The sequence below is a fragment of the Citrus clementina genome, unplaced genomic scaffold (assembly GCF_000493195.1).
Source record: "Citrus clementina cultivar Clemenules unplaced genomic scaffold, Citrus_clementina_v1.0 scaffold_2, whole genome shotgun sequence".
Classification (NCBI taxonomy): domain Eukaryota; kingdom Viridiplantae; phylum Streptophyta; class Magnoliopsida; order Sapindales; family Rutaceae; genus Citrus; species Citrus x clementina.
Genome location: NW_006262688.1, coordinates 23,849,965 through 23,871,908, shown reverse-complemented (window position 1 = coordinate 23,871,908; position 21,944 = coordinate 23,849,965). Strand labels below are relative to the sequence as shown.

Here is a 21,944-nt window from a genome sequence, read left to right as displayed (position 1 = left end):
TAAATTTCTACACTAGTTATTTTCACAAGCACAGGGATAGTTTTGATAATAACCCAAACAAATAATTTAGAAAAGACCAAAATACCCAAACAGCTTATCGTTAATTTCGGGGAATACGAAAACCAGCGCCATCTCCAGAAGCTTCCGTAAACCCCTTATCAAAAACCCTACTTAAACTTTAGAACACCACCACTAGCTTTTATAAACTGAGTCATCGTTCGTCGTTTTTACTGAGCACGCTTACAAGACGCACGAATTAAACTCTCCGTCGAACCTTTTCGATCATGTACAGGCTCGGCAGGCGCTCGGCTTCCGCTCTCTTGCGCCATGACGGCGCTCGTTACAACATACATGCCATCGCGACGCCGATTTTCTCCGCCACTTGCTCCGGCGATTCGGTAACGTGTTTTTGCTGTATTTCGAATTATTTTATGTTCGTTGAAGACAGAAATTCTAGTTTTGATTAAGAGTACAGAAGCGCTTTTTGAAAAAGGATTGATCAAGTGCTTCTCTAAAAAGAACTTGAACTACTACTCCTACTGTAACCAGTAGGTGCTTTATGGATAAACGTCTATGCAGCATTTTAAAAAATCAGTCTTTGTCTATTAATAATCTATTATATTCAGACGTTACATAATATATAGAAATCTCTTCCAAAGTATTATAAGGACTATTGATTTCAGTTATTTGAAAGACTCTTTTCTATATAAAGAAAAGAAAAATCCGTACAATGATTCATCTGGATGATTTTACTTGGCTCTGCTTTTTATGTTACTCGTTGGCTTGTAGTGCCACTAACTTGAAAGCCAAGTATTTTGTATGATACAATGGCTTGTGGGTTTGCATTTTTATTTAAAGGGATATATTTTGGGGACTATATTGTAAACAAATTTTTACTATAAGAGCTTATGGATTATCTCGGTATCAGAAACATTTGATATGTTCCTTTGACCGTTTGCAGGTGGTGGAAACTGATGCCAAAACTAGATGGTACTCGGTGCTGGCCTCTGGGAGGTGTAATACTTCCCAGTCTTCAGCAGCATTGAACTTGAATAAAAATGGCTTCTTTTTGGGCAATCGTTATGAGTCAACTGCAGCATCTGATGCATCTTCCCCACCGCCGCCTCCACTCGAGAAATACGAGTATCAAGCAGAGGTATGCTATTTGCACTTGGGGTTTTCATTTAAATGGTTGATGACTCTTGGTGTTTTTTTAATTTATTATGCCTGGTGGCAGGTTAGTCGTCTGATGGACCTTATTGTCAACAGCCTGTACAGCAACAAAGAAGTGTTCCTGCGGGAGCTTATTAGGTATATTCTGATTTTGTATATTTATAATTTTGTATAAGTAATGCCCGCTTCTACAAACAGTTTTTTCCTGCTTTTGTTTTCTCGAGTTTTGGGGTCTGGTTAATGAAAGCTAATATTATGGTTTCTTTTATCATTTCTGCTATCTAACTGCAGTGGTAAAGTTATGTAATTGTTTTTGTAGTAATTATAGTACCTTTGGTTTAAAAGGGTGATATTATAGCACTACATCATCTTGCTTTGAGCATTCCAAATCGATAAACTTACTTTTTGGTTTCAATTGCACGATACTGCTGTCCCCAGCATCTGATTTGTAAATCTTGTGATTGGTGTTTACAGCAATGCAAGTGATGCCTTGGACAAGTTGCGGTATCTTGGTGTTACTGAGCCTGAGCTGTTGAAGGATGCAGTTGATCTTGATATCCGCATCCAAACAGATAAAGATAATGGCATTATCACTATCACGTATGCCTAGTGTGGTTTGGTTTATGACATTTTTTTCCCTATATTGATAATGTCATCCGTTACTATGCATTTGATGCAGTGATTCTGGCATTGGTATGACTCAGCAAGATCTTGTTGACTGTCTTGGAACTATTGCACAAAGTGGAACAGCAAAGTTCCTCAAAGCAATGAAGGTCTAACAATTGAACCGAGTATATACTGAACAAATTAAGTACTTGTATTGCGTTTATTGATGGATTTTGAGAAATTATTTTATTTAACAGGATAGCAAAGATGCTGGTGGGGATAGCAATTTAATTGGTCAATTTGGTGTAGGCTTTTACTCTGCTTTCTTGGTTTCTGATCGGGTATGCTTAAATCTTCCATATTTTTCAGCTAGTAAATCTAGTTCTTGCACTGCCTTTTACTTATGTACCTTTTGATATTGAAAGGTCGTTGTCGAGACAAAAAGTCCAAAATCTGATAAACAATATGTTTGGGAAGGTGAGGCCAACGCTAGCTCCTACACAATTCGTGAGGAGACAAACCCAGAAAAGCTCCTTCCTAGAGGAACACGTCTCACATTATATCTTAAGGTCACTTAAATAGTTTTTCTTAAGTGGTCTGTTTCCCCTTTTATTTTGATTCTTTTATTTGAAAGCTTACCATATTTGTTTTTCATTTTCTGCCAACTCTCAGCATGATGACAAGGGTTTTGCACACCCGGAACGGATTCAAAAGCTAGTGAAAAACTATTCACAGTTCGTTTCATTCCCAATATACACTTGGCAGGAAAAGGGATACACTAAAGAGGTATGATAACAACTAATTTCCTTTTGCGTGAAGTAATCTATCTGTGGGATTGTTACTGATGAGACCTTTAACCTTCCATATAGGTTGAGGTTGATGAGGATCCAGCTGAAACCAATAAGGATAAGCAAGACGAGACTGCTGAGGTTAGCATCATATAATTTGTTTAATTGTTTATTCTTTTTCTATATGTCCGGAACTCTAGAACTTTCAGGAGCAACTTATGCGTAATTGGTTCATGACCGTAACAGAAGAAAAAGAAAACCAAGACTGTTGTTGAGAGGTACTGGGACTGGGAGCTCACTAATGAGACTCAGCCAATCTGGGTGAGTTTTAAGATAGTCATAGTTTGATGTCCATAATGATTTTGTGATGCACACATTATCTTTAACTTCGCTAAAAATTTGTGCAGCTTCGCAACCCCAAGGAAGTTACTACCGAAGAATACAATGAATTTTATAAGAAAACCTTTAACGAATACTTGGATCCATTGGCATCGTCACACTTTACAACAGAGGTAATCATAATGCTTATGCACATTTGATTAGATTCATTTTGCAATCTTCGCCTATCTTGCTGGACTTTCCACGTGTTACTTGGGTCTGTTCCCATTATCACACTTCATGGCAGTGGTTATAATAAAGGTTAGACATGTATGATAGAATCTGGAAGATTACTATGCATGTTGTAATTCCTGCCATTAATTAACCACTTTATTTTCTTCATGTCTGCTTCTAAAATTTACTTGCAACTACATTATTACCTTTGAATCACTACTACATCTCAAGGATAAAACTCAACAGTTGTCCTAATTTGAAAGGAAAGGAAAGGAAAAATCTATGTCTTCTTCGATAATTATCTTGTTGAATTCACTCTGATGAGAATTATACAGTCATTTTACAAAATTGCTGTTCCCCCAGTTGATTACTGTTGATTATGCAGGGTGAGGTGGAGTTCAGGTCCATTCTTTATGTACCAGCTGTTGCTCCTATGGGGAAGGATGACTTGATCAATCCCAAGACTAAAAACATTAGACTCTATGTGAAACGGGTGTTTATTTCAGATGATTTTGATGGAGAATTGGTAAGCGGATTTTCTTTTAAAATATACATATTGCAGTGGGGTAAGCATGAGGTGTAACTGACTTGTTTCATTGTTGGTTGAATAGTTCCCTCGATATCTTAGCTTCGTGAAGGGTGTGGTGGATTCAAATGATCTTCCTCTCAATGTATCACGTGAGATTCTTCAAGAAAGTCGCATCGTACGTACTACCAGTTTTTTTCCCTCTTGTAGATCTTAGGAGAGGATGAATTTGTTATTACCCGTGTCTCTAACTTTTCTTTGATGTTGTCCCCTAAAGGTACGTATTATGAGGAAACGCTTGGTTCGAAAGGCCTTTGACATGATTCTGGGAATATCCATGAGCGAGAACAGAGCTGTATGTATCTAATATCACTAGATTGTTACCTACATCTTTAATGATTCATAAAATTCAGTTAAAATGTAGGATGGTATTCTTTTTCTTTTTTAATTTGTAATCTCAATATTACATTCTGTTGCAGGATTATGAGAAGTTCTGGGAGAACTTTGGCAAATACTTGAAAATGGGATGCATAGATGATCGTGAAAATCACAAGCGGCTTGCGCCATTGCTTCGATTTTTCTCTTCCCAGAGTGAAGATGAGATGATAAGCTTGGATGAGTATGTTGAGAACATGAAACCTGAACAGAAAGACATCTATTTCATTGCTGCCGACAGTGTCGCCAGTGCTCGGAACACACCTTTCCTTGAGAAACTTTTGGAGAAGGATCTTGAGGCATGCAATTTCTTTGAGAAGTTGTGATCTTGGAAGTTCTGTTTTTCTTTGGTGCTATGTTCTAAACAATATTTTTTCTGGTGTCTACTGCCTTAGGTGTTGTATTTGGTTGATCCCATCGATGAGATTGCGGTCCAGAACCTGAAATCGTATAAGGAGAAGAATTTTGTCGACATTAGCAAGGAAGACTTGGATTTAGGTTGGCATCTTGAAACTCTTTTTTTCCCCCTCCGGGATTCTGGTATAGAGGACGGTTAAGAAAAGACCAGCATTCTGGATTTGTTATTTAATGGAGAAAAAATATTGAGCTTATCGTTTACCAGTTCAGTCACCTTGCATGGTGGGCGATTGTTAGGATAATGTAGAACTGTTAGTTATGAGACAAACTTCAATTTGTCGGCCTTAGTAGATGTAATTGCATTGTGATATGTCTGATGGAATAAGGAAGGATATTTCTTTTACCTGTTCATGTTTGTTAATTGGCAGGAGGCAGTCCTGTGATGTCTATGATTTAATGATTGCAGGTGAAAAGAATGAGGAAAAAGAGAAGGTGATGAAGGAAGAGTTTGGCCAAACTTGTGATTGGATTAAGAAGCGATTGGGTGACAAAGTAGCTAGTGTTCAAATCTCAAATCGTCTGAGCTCATCACCCTGTGTTCTGGTTTCTGCTAAGTTTGGTTGGTCAGCCAACATGGAGAGGTGAAGTTAGTTTCCCATTTTGGTAGCATGATTAGTCATTCTTCTGTTGGACATGCTTAATATGAATTCATTTTCCTGTAGGTTAATGAAGGCTCAAACAGTTGGTGATACCTCAAGTATGGAGTTCATGAGAGGAAGAAGAGTGTTTGAGATTAATCCTGAACACCCCATCATTCAAAACCTGAATGTACGTTTAAGAACAAGAAAAATTATCTACTTGCCAGCACTTCTTTTTCCTTCTTTTTAAAAGTCTGACAATGGTTAGTGTGATTGCATTAATTGCTTTTAACCCTCAACTGCAGGCTGCAAGCAAAAATTGCCCGGATGACAATGATGCCCTTCGAGTTGTAGATTTATTGTATGATGCAGCTCTGGTCTCTAGTGGATTTACTGTGAGTACCTTGGCTATATGTTTTCTCTCTCTTATTATTTGCAGCTCTGGTCTCTGGTCTTTGTTTTATCCTCATCCTATTAAACTAGTGATGTACCAAACTTGCAAATTATATGCTTTTTGTAAGGTCATCTATGATCTACAACCTAATCTTATATTTGTGCAGCCTGAGAATCCGGCAGAGCTTGGCAGCAAGATATATGAAATGTTAGGCATGAATTTACAAGGTAAATGGTCAGTTCCAGATGCTGCTGAGGTTCAGCATCCAACAGCAACCCAATCACAGACCTCCCAAACTTACGAAGCTGAGGTGGTCGAGCCAGCAGAAGCCGGTGGTCAGAAATGAGGAGCTCAACATTTTTCCCTTTTTCTGTCCTTTATTTAGCATTCTATAAATTATTTCAGTAAAGGGCAATAGGAGTTAGCTATTGGTAATGAATGTAATTGTTTATCGGATGGTTTTGTAGGCTAACTTTAATTTCTTTTGCTTTGGCAATCTCATAATGTCCGGTTCTTTTGGGCTGTATTTTCGTAGTTCATTGATAAATAATCCACCACATTAGGAGATTTGCCATTTTGTCTTTCTTATTTGCTGCTCAACTATGGTCAAATCTTTGATGATTCCACCGTACATGATTGAGTTGCAAAAACTTCTAGATAAGCATTCCACATTTGAACTGAAATTTTTTTCTGGATAAAGAATATCTTTCTAGCTGCTATTCTCTAGAAGAAATGCGGGTTTCTACTTTTGGCGGCAACATGCTATGGGCTGATGGTCCCGCAGATGGATTAAATCAATACATTCTAGGATGAAAGATTTGAATATCAATCTCGTTGATATCACTGATCTCATAAGTATAATATCAAATACTATTAACTGAATTATTTTTTCAAGAAATATGAGGGCATTTAAATCAGCAAAGCAAAGAGCTATTCATTGATAAACAAAAGAAAAAGATGATCCATTTGGTTACAATCGTCTCACCGCTATTCACACAATTTTTAAATACAAAGATTTCAAATTCAACCAGATATTAGTTTTAAAAAGCTTTAAACCAAGCAACAATTCCTAATTTCGATATTAATTTTATTTCATTATTATTATTTTTTTTTTCTCGAATCACTAATTGAGGCGTCACTACGATTTTACGAATCCATAAAAAGACTTTGTTTTGACGCGATTGCTTTTTTGTTAAAATTATGTTATGTTTGCGGTGAGCCTTTCACCAAAACTTTTTCTGCATACATCATACGTACATGGGCCATGAGTGGGATACGAAGAATTTAAAGTAAACAGAAATAAAAATGTTTCGTAATCAAACACAGTATTTTAGAGATTTTTCTTTTTTGCTATTTTCATTGCATTTTGTTATACAGACGACATTATAATAGTCGTAGGTTTTTTTTTTTAGTATAATATAGCTAATCTAGGTTCTTATGAGTGTGTTTCGTGTATTGTATTGTATTTTATTAAACTATATTATATTAAGATGGTATGTATTAATGTGGATTTTAGTATTACAGTATAAACTATGTAACATTATTTATCAGTTGTTCTGTGTTTGGTGCATAAGGTGTTCTGGACTAATATTAATTTTTATTAAAAATAAATAATTTAAGTGAAAACATGTAAATTGCTTTGTTATTGTGTTGTGTTTAAGAGCATCTTTGAAAGAAAAAACGGATATTCTTAACTTCTATTTAAAAATATATTTATGTACAAATCTAATCTTCTTTTTATATTTATTTCTAGATTTACGTAATTATAAGTTCTAAAAATTTCGACAGCTTGTGAAAATATTTTTTCACACATTCCTTGCGAAAATAAATGACAAAAAGCATTCTAATAAGATTAAGTGATGGAATTATCTGCAAGTGAAGGAATCAAAGATTTTTTGTTTTTTTTTTAGAAGTGAGATAGAAGAAGAGAACCAAGAATGGCAATGAGCTTCGTATCCATTCTCGATATTTTGCATATGTCTTTATCCCCTCTCCGTCCCCATCAAAATTGTTCGAGAGGTTTCTCCTCTCTTTTCCTAATAATAATAGTGGATCTCCAAGGGTCTCTGATTCCCAAACAACCGATATTTTTTTAACTTCCATACTTGATTTAATCATATTAACTTAAAAATATATAAAATAAAATGAGAATGGTCATAAATAAGTCTTATTCCATTCTACTCCATTAAACTTTTGGCGTGTATAATATTCAAATAATGATTTTCAAAACAAAATCTAAATAATGTGATTTTTATACAATATTGATGTGAGTGCTATCCATAAGCAATGATACCTCTTGGCCATGGACTATAGCACCACGAACATCGCAAGCAGGGCTGCTGGCTAATGCAGCGATGAGTTAGGTTGCTCGACTTCTGACATCATAACGTGCTACTGGCTTATAATGAGATGAGGATGAGCTGAGGCTAGGTGCTGACTATGGCATGAATAACTTAAAAGGATAAGTGCGACTGTGAGAGATTGTCTTAAGAGTTTGATTTGTGGATTGTGGACTTATGGGATGGTGGCTTTAGGCTGTGGTTAAATTTAAATTACATTAAATTTTTATATTAACTAATATTTAAAATATTTGTATAAATATTTTGATATTTGTTATTTACACCAATATTTAATATTTACCACTTAAATTTTATTATTTGTTCACTAATAATTCTAGAAAAATAAAATTAAAAATTAAAATGGAGAAATGTGAAGATGATGGAGATTCTTCCTCATACTTGTCCTTTCTTCGAATAATAAATTGCATAAAAAGCTATTCTCATCCCTTCCCAAAAAAAAAAAAATTAAATATAAAATCGTTCATATAACCTCTCCGAATAGAAAAAATCCTCCAAAATCCATCTCAGCGGGATTTCTGTCATATCTAAGAGAACGTGGTTGCAGGCTTCTTTTTTAACTTTTGTGTTGTTTTTAATTTTTTTGACCAGTCCAATAAAATTATTTCTTAACAAAACATTCAAGAATCAAGATCATATCATACATGATATTTTTCATAGCATACATGACCCTTTGAAGCATCATAAAATTGCACTGTTTAAAGTCAAAATTAAAAAAAAAAAAATTGATTTTAAATTGATGAAAATATTGCTTAGTAAACGCTTTCAAGGGGGAAAAAGAAAAGGGAAGATTCATGTATGGAGATGTAAAGATTCTATCTATAGGGTAGGGCAAAATTGGACTTCTGTCTAAAGGAAAAAAGAAAACCGCTGTTAACTTTTGTAAATGAGATATTGGGGGTAATTATTAGTATACTCCCAGATTAATTAATCATCTTCAGACACTTCATTAATTAATAAATGTTGCAGTTGCAGTAGTGCTCTTCAAATTATTATTATTATTAAAAAAAAAAAAAAAAGAATGGGAGAGCAGATAACCGTTATTACTTAATTTATTTATTTAACGCGTTTTGGGAGATACCTGGCATTTATTTGCCCGTTTGACTGACCCCGACAAAAGTCATATGACAGGTCACCACGCAAATAATAGAGACGTGCTAAACCAGTCAACTCTCCCAAATGCTACCGGCTTAGCTGGTCATCTCATCGTTGATTAAAAAATTAAAAAAAAATTATATATAAATAAAACCAATACACGCAGCCCAGCCGTCTTCTTACATTTCATTTGTCTACTCGTGTTGACTTTTTTGTCCAGGGATTTCGTCGGTTAAGCGGACCTAATTCTCCCAGCTTCAGAGGGTAAAATGGTCAAAATTCGCCCTCCTTATTCTTTATCACTTTCTTGTCATCTGTTCTCTCTAACGATCGGTTGTTTCAGCTCAGTTTTCTCCTCTCTGGTGAGTGCTCTCTTTTTCTCCCCGCTGGATTTGTTAGTTTTTCTGTTTGGTTGCTGGGAAAACGCAGGAAAGTGAAGGGAAATTTTGGCTTTTCTTTCCCAGCTGACCGTGTTAATTTCATTGCAGCTTGTTCGGTCTGATTTTAGATTCAGAAGCTTCAACTTATGTTTTCCTGCGTTTTCTCAGAACCCAAACAGGCGATTAGAGATTTGTTTAGTTAGTTTCGTTGTGTTTTGTATTTTCCTTTTTGATCCGGCGATGCTCCTGTGTTTTCAGTTCATTGATTAATTAAATAATCTATTTTCATTTGTGTTTGCTCTTTTATTCTTCATTTTTATTTTGCTGCGTTTAGCTTGATCTGGTTTTACTGCTTGTTCTGATACTGATTTATGAAATATTTGCATGGGTAGAAAACTTACTTTTAAAATTAAAAAAGTTGCATTTGAAAAAAAATAATAATTAATTAATTAAGAAATAAAAATCTGTGGTTTGAGAGGTTATAGATTCATCTTTTGAATAAAATTATAGATATATATTGATTTTGTTATTTGGGCATATGATTGCTACTGCCCAGATAGTTTATCTATTATAACCACGCACTGCCTAATTTAAAATTAGGAATGCCTGCCTACGTTATAGTGTGTTTAAACGTTGGTTACAATTTAGATATCATGCTAAGAGCTGTTGCTGTCCGTTAACCATTGGGTATATATTTTGTTTCCAAAAACTTGCTTGATTTCTTGCAAGTTGTATGTTATTTATAATGAGTAGAATTTTTTCATTTGGGATATGCAGAGTGTAGGAGAGAATAGTTGATGGGTACATCGTCTGGGTCAAACATACACAACCAACCTTCATCAAAGATGCTACCTCCACGTCAGCAGCCACGATCTGGAGGACTTCAAACTTCGCTATCCCTTGTGACTTCCGACCCCATGCTGTCCCCTGATGGACAGGAACCCAGATCCAACTCAGACAATATTCGTGAGTCCCCAACTGAGAGTGCCAGCTCACGGGAAACTTGGCCTACTGCTGACACTGTCAATGGAAAGAAGATGGAGAATGGCAAGAGTGAGATTGACTGCCCTGAACAATCGGTAATTCGTCGTGTTTCAAGTGCAGATAAGATATCTCTCCGGGAGATAGCAAGAGAGCGAGTTGATGTAGTCTCGGAAAAGATGCATCGTCTTCCTGAAGAGTTTCTGGAAGAACTAAAGAATGGCCTTCGGGCTATTCTTGAATGTAATGGTGGTTCACATCAGAGGGAAGAGTTTTTGACTCTACAAAGGTTTGTTCAGGGTAGATCAGATTTAACAGCAAAGACATTGATAAGGGCCCACCGGGTACAGCTGGAAATCCTTGTTGCAATAAATTCTGGAATCCAGGCATTTTTGCATCCAAATATTAGTCTATCTCAAACTTCCCTCATTGAGGTCTTTGTATACAAGAGGTGCAGAAATATAGCATGTCAAACCCAGCTTCCAGCTGATGATTGTACCTGTGAAATATGCACCCACAGGAATGGTTTCTGCAATCTTTGCATGTGTGTAATCTGTAACAAGTTTGATTTTGAAGTGAACACCTGCCGTTGGATTGGATGCGATTTGTGTTCTCATTGGACTCACACAGACTGTGCAATTCGTGATGGACAAATTTGCATGGGCCCTTCTGCCAAAAGTGGAGCATGTCCCTCTGAGATGCTTTTCAGGTGCCGGGCTTGCAACCGGACGTCTGAGCTGCTGGGCTGGGTGAAAGATGTATTTCAACATTGTGCTCCAGCCTGGGACCGCGAAGCTCTTATGAGGGAACTTGATTTTGTTAGTAGGATCTTTCGTGGAAGTGAAGATCCTAGGGGGAGGAAACTCTATTGGAAGTGTGAGGAGCTTCTAGAAAAAATGAAGGGTGGGCTTCCAGAGTCAATGGCCTGCAGAGGAATATTGCTGTTTTTCCAAGGTATGTACCGTACTAAGGATTTAGTTCCTTTTTTCCTGTTAGCTGAGTATATTTTATATTTATGAATTATTGATATTTTGCTTTGTGAGTACAAATTCTAATAGTGCTGGCTTGCAAAATAGATGGTGTGAAATTGAATAGATATGGCAAAATAGTCCCCTGCATTTTTCACTGGAGTTGACGTGTTTATTCTGTTGGGAGTTGGGACTTGGGATTTTTGACTGTGCACATGCTGTACGTACTCGTCTATTTGTATGTGAACGTGTAGTAGCTTACTTTTCTCCTTTATCTGAATCTTGAATTGCGTGGTTTCAATGGGAATGGAAGGAGGGAGGGCAAGTTTCGCCTTTTTATGTCTTCTTCATGAGTTGATACTGATATGCTTCATTCTTTATGACAACATGCTGAAAAGAAACTTGCTGGGTGGCTAGGAAGAGAACTCAGACATCCACTCTTCTCAAGTTAAATGCATACCTCCTGTCATCTCAAGTTAAACAGTTGACATGGTGGCATATTCTCTTCTGTTTTTGACATCCTGATATGTATATAGACTGCACTTTTCCTTACCACTCAACAAAATTTTATGCATGTCCCATTATCCACTTTACAGAATCTGAATCTGAGGTATCAGATGTTTTTCTTCTAGATGCAAGTTATTTTTGGCTCCATCATTTGTCATTGCCTCTTTAGGAGTGGTATACAGTTTTTAATGTATTTGACATCTGGCTTAGATTTTATTTGGATGCTTCTATACTTGGAGCAGATTCTTAATATGTTAAATCTCTTTCTATGCTTTGAGAATATGGTTCATTATTAATGTATGTTATTCTTTCCTTTGTCTCTTGGTATTATTATAAAGAGCTTGAGGTTGACTCTCCAAAGAGCCTGGAAAACGGAGAAGCTGGTAGGCTGATTGCTCCACACGAGGCATGCAACCGAATTGCAGAGGTTGTACAGGAGGCTATAAGAAAGATGGAAATGGTGGCTGATGAGAAGATGAGGATGTTTAAGAAAGCTCGTTTATCTCTTGATGCTTGTGACCGTGAGCTTGAAGACAAGGCCCGTGAAGTGACAGAATTACAGATGGAGAGAACAAAAAAGAAGCAACAGATAGAAGAGCTGGAAAAAATTGTGAGGCTTAAACAAGCTGAGGCTGATATGTTCCAACTTAAAGCCAACGAAGCTAAGCGAGAGGCCGAGAGACTGCAGAGGATTGCTCTTGCCAAAACAGATAAGTCAGAAGAAGAATATGCTAGCAGCTATCTGAAACTTCGCTTGAGTGAGGCTGAAGCTGAGAAGCAGTATCTGTTTGAGAAGATTAAGCTACAGGAAAGCTCGCGTGCATCACAGAGCGGTGGTGGAATGAACCTTCACAGATGTTGATGCAGTTTAATTTATGATTTAAGACATGGTCACCCCTAAGCCACCCAAACTGTTAGAAGAATATTCACCATTGGATTATAATATGTTGTACCATTGAGTAACTTGATGACTTTAGAGATGTTACTTCGATGTGAACTAGTGTGAAATGCGCATGAGATGCTATTTTGCTTCATTTGACCTTAACCTTGTAGTGTCTTAACAAGTGAAGGTGGAGAATCGGTGAAAGTTTGTGGAATTTGGAAACTGATTCTTTATCTGTTGCTTTTGTACGTAGATCTGCAGAAAGCATTGTCCTTAATAGATGCATCTGTTCCCATTTGTTTCATGTACACACAGTTAGATATTGCGATGATAAAAGCGCTTCTATTTCACTTCATTAAAGCGGTTGCCTAAATGAACTCTGAATCTTCAAGTTATAGGTAGTACAGGATTTCAAGTTGGTAGACTCGGCCATGCCTGTTGAGAGAAGCCATGGACTGAGAAGAAGAAATAGGGCTGTTGCAAGTAATCGAAGAGCTAATTCCGTGGCTCTTGAGCTGAGAATTCATCCACACGTTAAAGTTAACAAGTCTGGCATTATTCACATACGTGCCTAATTTTCCACTGTTGGTCATGCTGAGCATCCTGCCCGGCTGAGACGAAGGAACCAAAGTTCCATTGGGGAAATGCAGCAAGTTGTTGTTCAGCAATACTGTGGGAATTGAATGACTCAGAATGAAATCATGGAGATGCTCTGGAGTCGCTACGACTTCAGATAGCTTCTCATCGTTCGGCATCAAGAAAGTTACAGCTGTACTCTGCAGTGGATTCGAGCTTGCGATAATCATCTTGAGAAGAACTACAAACTCATGGTAAGATTTTGCTCTCGTTTCAGCCACGGCCGTCTCCAAATCAGTCTGGTTTATTTGATGTATGAATTGAGCTTTTCCCACAACAACAAAATGTGGAAGAAGGATGCCAAACCAAAGTGCCATTGTTGTTTTTCTTAAACTGATATTTGCCGGAGGCGACTTTTGCAGTGGAATTTACAACCTTAATAGAAACTTGCGTTGATGCTTGGTGGTTTGTTCTTATGCAGTTGAGGTGCTGCGTGCATTTTGTTGCAACATGTTTAGGCGACAAGTAGTTCATGCATGAGGAAACTGTAATACTTGTGCCCAATTTGGTCCTGTAAAAGGCTGTTTTTTTATGCCTAAGCGTTGGGTTAGCAGCTGATGATTAGAAATATTGCTGGCAGCCTATGCTTTTGAGTTATTTTTGTGCTTGTGAGTTACGATTAGCAAACATTAATAACATGATCCAAAGTTCTGGATTTTCTTATACATAATCCAAAATTGAATTGGGTCCATCTGAAGTTCGAAAGCTGATCTTTTTCAATAGTTTGATCACAACTTCATGCTTCGGAAGGACAAAAAAAAAACAAGAAAAAGAAAATACAAACCAAATCCAATTTGAGAACACAAATTTTGAATACAGACCAAAGACCAATAGAAAAGACCACATGCATACATAGCGGCAGAATTGGATATTATGATCCTCAAAGAGATTATATGGGCATTTTCTTAATGTATTGGACCATTTTTCACATTTATTTTAAGGCTTCGCGAGGTTGAATGAAACAAATTGCACTATACGGAATAGGACTGGTTACCATTTCATGCCCCACATTTAATATCTAGTCACAATAATGCCAGCCAAGTTCATTTGAGCCATGAAACGTTTTAATTAACAATCAAAGATTTTACATGGAAGTATACAAACAAAAGACATTAAAATGAAAATGTAATGGACAACAAACTCATGTTGGTATCAATTCTTGTGATCATGAATGAGAAAGTTCAAAATAGTTGTTGGAAATTAGTTGGGTGAATTGCCTTGTCCCCATGTGTTTCCATCTCTTATCTTTGTCACTTAAGCTCGTCCTTAGTTGACACTAAGATTGGTGTGTTTTTTTTTTCTTTACCAGAAATTTAAATAGACTTAAATTAGTCTAAATTTTAAATAAAATAAATTTTGAATAGAATTAAATATCTAAATCTGAATGATATGTTTGTTTGTTTTTCCTAAATTGGTAAAAACAAATATTTAGTTGTTTGTCTTTTAACTTTAAAAAAAAAAAAAACTAAAAACTAATATTTTTACATTTGTATACTAACAAATTCTAAATATTAAATAAATAATAAACATCTGAAATAACTTAAATAAGATAATATATTATTATAATATAAATCATGTTCAATTAAATCCATTTTATATTTTAAATTGGTATATGTTAATCAATTTTATTGTAGTTTATAATGTTTTTATTTGAAAAATATTCATAAAAATTATGAAGATAAATAATACTAATTTGAAGAAAATAAAAAGATAAAAGTAATAATAGTTTATCACTATATTATCACAAGTTATAGAAATGGATAATAATGTTAATTATGAAATTTTATTTATGTGAGAATGAAAATTAATTAATTAGATAGGGATATTTCAGATAAAAATTTTAATGATATCATTCAAACATTTAAAAATGAAGTAAAAAGCTAAGAAGATTGGCTTGGTTAATCAAGGACTTATTGGCTTGGTTACTCAATGACTTAATGACTGAAATTTTTTTATTAAATTGAAAAAGTAAACAGACTTAACGAGTTAACTGATTGAAATTAAGTCATTAAATCAAAAGCAAACAGCCCTTAACTAATGATTCTTCATAATTCGAGCCTTGGAGGACCATGTTTATTAAGTGGGATAATTTAATCATAAACAAAATAACGAGGGCTTGTTTGAAAATGTTCTCAAAAAGCATTATTGTACTTTCACGCAACACTTTCGAATGAGTATATATGATGGGCATTTCTCTGTAAGGAAATTCTTTTTCAAGAAGCAATTAAAACATTATGAATCAAGTGAAAAATACTTTGATATTTTAAGCGCTTTTAAAGATTCAATTACGTCAACAAACACGTATAAATTAAAATACATGATTAACTTTAAAATAAACTTCTAGGTTCTAACCACAACATATTAAAAATTAATTGTCATCTTTCTTGTTCAACTCAAGCATTCTTAAATAAATAAGTAGCTAGTTGGTTGTTCCAACCGAGTTGTTCTAGAGCTTGAGACAAATTCGCACACTTTTTTTTTTTTTTTTATTGGTCAAACTAAAAATATTTTTATACATATGATTAGGTTGGGTCAGAACCTAAATTAAAAAAAAAAAAAAGGCATATAATTGGAGATTGCAACTAGTTCTGTTCGTGAAAAATGTTGCACTTTAATCACCAAGGAATGTGCATTTTGTACTTTTAAATTTCCCCTACTTTAACAATACCCAAGTATTAAAACATTCTACCCACCTAACATTTTGTCTTTATTATTACGCAGACATTACCTAGATATTTATCATATTTTATACACTCAAGCAACTTTCTAAAATTTGCCTCTTTTTTTTTTTTTTTTCCTTTAATTTTATCTCATCAAAGGGTGAGACAAAATCGCTTGGAGATGGGATAGCTTCGAGAAGTTTGGACAAAAAATGCTTCTTACCCATTATGAAACCGCATGTGATAATGCTAGAGGCGACAAAATGAATGAATAAGCTAAAATGAATTGAGTTTATTAAATGAATATTCATTTAATTTGTTTAGTTGAATGAATTGATTTGAATTTGAATTCATTTACAATTCGTTTATGTAAAATTAAGAACAAATAGAATAGAATTGAATTGAATCTTTATTTGTTTACAAACACAATTATCATTATAGTTTATAATTACAAAACTATTCTCCATATATTTAAATTTGTGCATAAAATTTAATGGGAAATAAGTAATTTAATCAAATGGATAATAAAATGAATCTTAAACGAATAAATCAAATATTCGATCCATTTATGACCCTTTTATTAAACGAACTTTAACCGGATAAACAAATTAATGACATCAAACCTGGATTCGATATGTTTATTTAGCTAATCAAATTGAATTCACCCAATTATTAAACGAATCAATTTTTTTCAAATTTAAATTTGTTTAGTTCGACTCGACTTGAATCAAATAAAATAAATAAATCATAACTCAAATTCTACGGTGATGTCAAAGATAAAATGGTAATGAAAAAATTCATTTTGCAGTGATTTTTTTACTCACACATATTAATTTAAATAAAGAAGCTTGTTTGGTTATATAATTACGCAACATACATCAATCTAATAATTATTACTAGTAACACACGTATAGTTTTTATGGTGTTTAATAGTGTTACCATAGTAATTATTGAGTTTTTATATGTTACGTAACGTAATTATACAACTTACCACCTGCCTTAAATAAATTAGTTATTGTTGAAAGTCTATTCCACAATCATTAACTAAATATTTTTTGTTTTAAAAATTAAAAGAATCTCACCCCTTTTCTCCCTCTCTCTCCTCTCTCCTTTTTTCAACCATATCACATGGACTTCAAAAGTCCCTATGATCTGATTCATTTTTTAACGCTTCTGGGCTCTGCCACTTTCTCTTTTGTGTTTTCGTTTTGTCCTTTTAAGTGCAATTGTGCAAGTCTTTAGGGAGGGCAAAAAAAAAGTGCAATGAATGAATCTTTGGAAATAAAAGAAAGTAAGTAGAATAAGATTTACTTATTATAAACAGTTAAACACAATTTGCCAATTTGATCCTCATGCACTATGCAGATATGATCATGCATTATTATTATTATTATTTTTTTTTTTTGAGACCTCTTAATGGAGGAGAAGTGGAGATATTCTCTGCACAAATGGGGACTTCCCCTCAACCGCTGGCTTTGCTACAAAGTACCCAATAGTGGGTTTTGTAGATAAAAAGTAAATGTTCCTCATGATATTCACTAAAATTTAATCCTATGATTTTGAAAGAAAATTAAAAAAATATAGATATTTTAAAAAATTATCCTAAATGATACGTCACTCATAAAACGATCGATACTTTTTCACGAACTCTAAATCAATTAATCACATCTCCTCACTATTTATTATGTCACTTAATAAATATCATGTTATTTTAGAAAGAACTCTCCGATATAGAATATTAGGATTTCTAATAATTCTAAATGAAAAAAAAAACACAACTAATAAAGTTTAATTCAAATTAATTTAATGTAATCTGAATTAGATTAGACGCTTTCTAATTGCTAATTGTTCAATCTTCTAATCTAATTAACTAGATTAAATTTATTAAATAAACAATAGTTTGAACTTTTGTATAAAATTCGTATTTTTAGTTAGGGTCCTGGAGCAAAACGACAACATGAGAACCCTTGTGGTTCACGTCAGAGTCAATCACTCAATCTAATTGTCGTTTTTGTTTTGTTGCGTATGTGATGGGATACACGCATCAACTTTTATTGGATACGTGGACCTCTTTGCAACAAAGCCAAAAGTTTGAGGACTTTAATGGAAGTTCATATAACCTACATGTCCTTGAGCATGTGTACAGTTACTTGCACATGGTCCCTCTGTCAGCAACTGCATTGGCTTTGGCTCCGTCTGGTTACGGCCGATCATGAAGCTCCGTGGGACCCAAGTGACGTCGATGACGTGTCTCACTCCGATGCGTTCGCGCCTTTTCTCCTCTGCCATCGCTGATCGCCCCGGCTGAAGAGAGGAAAAAGAAGAAAATTGGGGAACTGCGAATTGTCAGATCCAAGCTGTCTGCGGGTCCCATTCTTTTCTGTTTTAGCTGTCACGATTCTCGAGCAATTCCAGGACTCGGCGATTTTGATTTTTTTTAACTCGTGGTGGGACCCCCTGATGGCGCGTTTGTTTTGCGAGAAAATGGTAAAAAGGATTTTTGCAAAATAGAAAAAGTTGCAATTGGTCAAAACAGATAGTGTTATCATTTTTAGGATTAGGTTAACTGTATAGTTGTACTGATATTTAGCAATTAGTACAATCCTCTGAGGGCGCTTTCTAATTATGAAGGTTTACTTATATTTAACGGCTGGATACAACTGTAATACGGTATAACAGTTGCACCACAAATTTTTTTCTATTTTTATGTATGTTTTTGAAGCTCATTTAAAGATGGGTTTGCAGCCTTTTTTATTGGACTCTTTTATATATATATATATATATATATGGGAATTACATCAATAGAAGTGCTTATTTTGCATCATTACTTTGGAATTTGACTTATGAGGAATGGGTTTGATTATTGAGAGATTAATATGTCAATTTCATGAAGCAAAGGAAACGCAAGCAAGCAAACATGATAAAAATAGCATATTCCTTTGAATCACATTTAGTGCTTCTCATCAAATCATGCTTTTGCTGCATACAATCAATTGCAGCATTTCTTTCACAACAAGTTGCAAATATTATGATTGGCCTCATTTCTTTTTAAGAATTGAATTATTTATGAAATAAAGTAACAGATTTCTAAAATTGAGATGTTAAAAGAATGAACTTGCCATACGAAGGGGGGGGGGGGGGGGGGGGGGAAAAAAAAAAAGAAATTGCAATGGGGGGGGGGGGGGGGGGGGGGAAAGAATAATCTATGATAGTGGTGGTGGGTCTTTATCCAACTGGATTTTGTAATTATTGAACCCCTAAATATTATTGCATAATATGGCCCATGCAATTAGGCAATTATCGCATGTACTTGTTATTTCCCACGACTATAAGTGAAATGAAATGAAATGCTGGAATCAAATTGACAGATGATGATAATAAAGTGGCTTAAGATGAAAGTCATGGGCCTAAAATTTATAATAATCTTAATTAAGGTATCCAAGACAAAAAGTAAACAAACTTCATCAACGGCTCTCCTCCACTCGACTCTTATAAATTTAATGGTCAAATTCAAGATTGCAAAGAATTTTAGGTAGAAGTGATACATTCAAATATGCTCTTTGCTACAGGTCTCCATTAAATGAGAAAAATTGGTCATGATCAATAAAATTAACATCATTTTTTTGCTTGTGACAAAAAACAAAATTAATTGCAAGTCCAATGAGCCTTCCTTAATTGGTCATATTCTACAAACATTATTATTTTTAGTGAGGAGAAAAGATTCAAAATGGTGGTTATATTTATATATATTTTAACACACTAAGCTTGTTTTTTGGCTCAACAAATGCAAGTGCTCTCTTAACTCTCGAGTCATAATGGTGCTTAATAAATTTGGCAATGGGTAGGGGGACACGTGATAGAGAGACTAGCAAGGACGAGAAAGTGAAAACATGTTGCTGGGAGAAAAATCCAAATTCACCCACCAGCATTTATTGGGCAGTCGTTTTTATTTTTCAAAACAACATAACTTTGAAAATGGTAGATTCCTTGGCCCTCAACATAAAAAGAAATAGGAATTGACAAGCTCAGGGCGTGAGCATCTCTTAATGATGGTCTGTGTACTATTTATTTGATAATTGCTTGAGATTTGAGAATCCATTAGTGATCTAAAATTAATCCATCCACTCGCTAGTCACGCAAGTCCCACTAGGCGCATGTACAAATCAAATGCCAGCAAAATTTCAAAATATTAAGTCTAAAAATAAGATGAATGTCATACACATCATTTAGCCATTGGTGGTGCAGAAATGTAAAAGATTGATAATTAAGAAAAACTTAGTTGCTGAATAACGAAAATTTTACTAGGAAACCTTAATGAATAAAACTAACGTTTTGAAGTTTTTTTTTATTAACCCTAAATATCGTGAATTTACTAAAAATGAATAAAATTAAAATATTATTTTATAATAAAATTCTACTAATCCAAATAAGAAGAACAATACAAGCAACTTTCAAATCTGATATATAAAAAATTAAGATAAAAAATCCTGAAAATAATAAGAAAATAAATAAAAACTGCAAAACGACTAGGAAGAAATAAAATTTTTAGCTCGATCATGGGACATAACAATATTAGTAGTCCAAGCTTTGATTTATCTCATCGCAAGTTTCAAAACAACATATTATACACTAAAAAACAGATACCTGCAGTCCAAATTATGACCTCTGGAAGATGCATGCTCATCCTACACAACCATCCTACATCAACATTATGTCTACTAATGATAATTGAAGAATTCATCTAATTTAAATTTTGATATTAGTTTATAGTACATAACTAAAATTACAATCACTTAACCTTAATCTATAATTGCTCTAAAATTTCTTAAATTAAATAGTCTCGAGAAATTTTCAATCTACAGTAACGACAACAAAAACAATATACCAAGTTTCTAATACTCGAATCGAAAGGGTGAAAAAAAAAATCATAGTGATTATTATGGTCAAACTAATCATGATTTAGATTAAAGTGGTTAGTTTAATCCTTGCTTTAGGAAGTCCCATATCTTCTCAACTCTCACCATGCCCATTTTCTTCAAATTTTAAATGAAATGGTGGGTAAGGGTATGTAGCCGACATACATTTTCATTGATGGCCACTTCACCACTAATTCTCCAAACGATTAAAGATTCTTCATCGCCCAGTTCACGTTTGCCATCACAAAATCTCCGATTAATTCCCGATATTTCTTTCTTATTTATGAGATTTTGTCCTTTGGATCCTTTAATTTCTTACTTTCTCTTAAATAAGGACATATTTTGTCCGTTCGTATAAATATGTCCTCGACCTCTAAGGTTGGTAATGGGACAGAATGAGATGAGATTTACCAATCTCAGTGCCGTCCTGTATATGCAAGTGGGATAAAAAAATATTTCACTCTTGTCCTTATATTTTTTTTTGGAATAACAATATGTCCTGATCCCGTCCCAAAAGAGATGAGATTTTGTGGGATCTCATGTTAATTGGAAAAATTTTCATTATTAGTCGATAATGAGATATGATGGAACGAAATTTATCATTCCTACTCCTGTCCCGTATATGTAAGTGAGATAAAAAAATACCTCATTCTCTTAAATTTTTTTATGAGACAAAAATATGTTTCAATCCCGTCTTAAGTAGGATGGGATCTAGAGGGATCCAGGATCCCATCCCATCAGAAAAAATTACAATTTCTATCGACCTCCATCAAAATGACCTCAATATTATAATTTTTTGTATCAAGCTACTTGCATTGATACTGACATGTTGCCGTTAAAATCCAACACTCTAAGGGTAATATGATCATTTCATTTAAAAAATAAAAACCTAGCTGAGATAAATTATTTCAACAAACTATGTCTTTTTGAGAATTTGTAAAGTATAGGGACCTTGATGATAATTCTCCTTTTTTTTGGGGTAAATAGAAATAGAATAGATTCCTCTTTTACTTTTGTTTATATTTTCATAATTGAACTCTTGACTCAAAACCGCAAGCCTTTTCTGTCTTTTTTTAAATGCCCATTTTACCC

The 21,944-nt window shown here is 34.4% G+C and overlaps 3 protein-coding genes across 3 annotated transcripts; 2 read left to right on the top strand and 1 right to left on the bottom strand.

Moving 5' to 3' along the window:
* Positions 1–122: 122 nt before the first annotated feature.
* Positions 123–6,152, top strand: LOC18052027 (heat shock protein 90-6, mitochondrial). The gene is made up of 20 exons (XM_006447690.2): positions 123–398; positions 962–1,156; positions 1,238–1,311; positions 1,648–1,773; positions 1,853–1,946; positions 2,037–2,120; positions 2,205–2,348; positions 2,452–2,565; positions 2,649–2,708; positions 2,814–2,888; positions 2,975–3,079; positions 3,505–3,645; positions 3,731–3,823; positions 3,923–4,000; positions 4,125–4,379; positions 4,476–4,578; positions 4,904–5,078; positions 5,160–5,265; positions 5,381–5,470; positions 5,636–6,152. Exons 1-20 carry the CDS (start codon positions 285–287, stop codon positions 5,813–5,815), a joined length of 2,406 nt encoding a protein of 801 aa, XP_006447753.1. The 5' UTR covers positions 123–284; the 3' UTR covers positions 5,816–6,152.
* Positions 6,153–9,105: 2,953 nt separating this feature from the next.
* Positions 9,106–12,937, top strand: LOC18051153 (OBERON-like protein). Its single transcript, XM_006447689.2, is given in 4 exon segments — positions 9,106–9,283; positions 10,079–11,236; positions 12,096–12,596; positions 12,599–12,937. Coding segments are annotated over 3 exon segments (1,677 nt in total). The 5' UTR covers positions 9,106–9,283; positions 10,079–10,098; the 3' UTR covers positions 12,637–12,937.
* An 81-nt stretch (positions 12,938–13,018) lies between these two features.
* On the bottom strand, positions 13,019–13,923 carry LOC18051152. Its single transcript, XM_006447688.2, has one exon. The coding sequence runs from the start codon at positions 13,591–13,593 to the stop codon at positions 13,033–13,035; it is 561 nt and encodes a 186-aa protein (XP_006447751.1). The 5' UTR covers positions 13,594–13,923; the 3' UTR covers positions 13,019–13,032.
* Positions 13,924–21,944: the final 8,021 nt, after the last annotated feature.

Coding starts and splice junctions, on each gene's coding strand:
- LOC18052027 (XM_006447690.2), top strand. CDS start 285: ATGTACAGGCTCGGCAGGCGCTCGGCTTCCGCTCTCTTGCGCCATGAC. Junction 2,889..2,974: donor ATGAGACTCAGCCAATCTGG/GTGAGTTTTAAG, acceptor AAATTTGTGCAG/CTTCGCAACCCCAAGGAAGT. Junction 4,579..4,903: donor CAAGGAAGACTTGGATTTAG/GTTGGCATCTTG, acceptor TAATGATTGCAG/GTGAAAAGAATGAGGAAAAA.
- LOC18051152 (XM_006447688.2), bottom strand. CDS start 13,593: ATGGCACTTTGGTTTGGCATCCTTCTTCCACATTTTGTTGTTGTGGGA.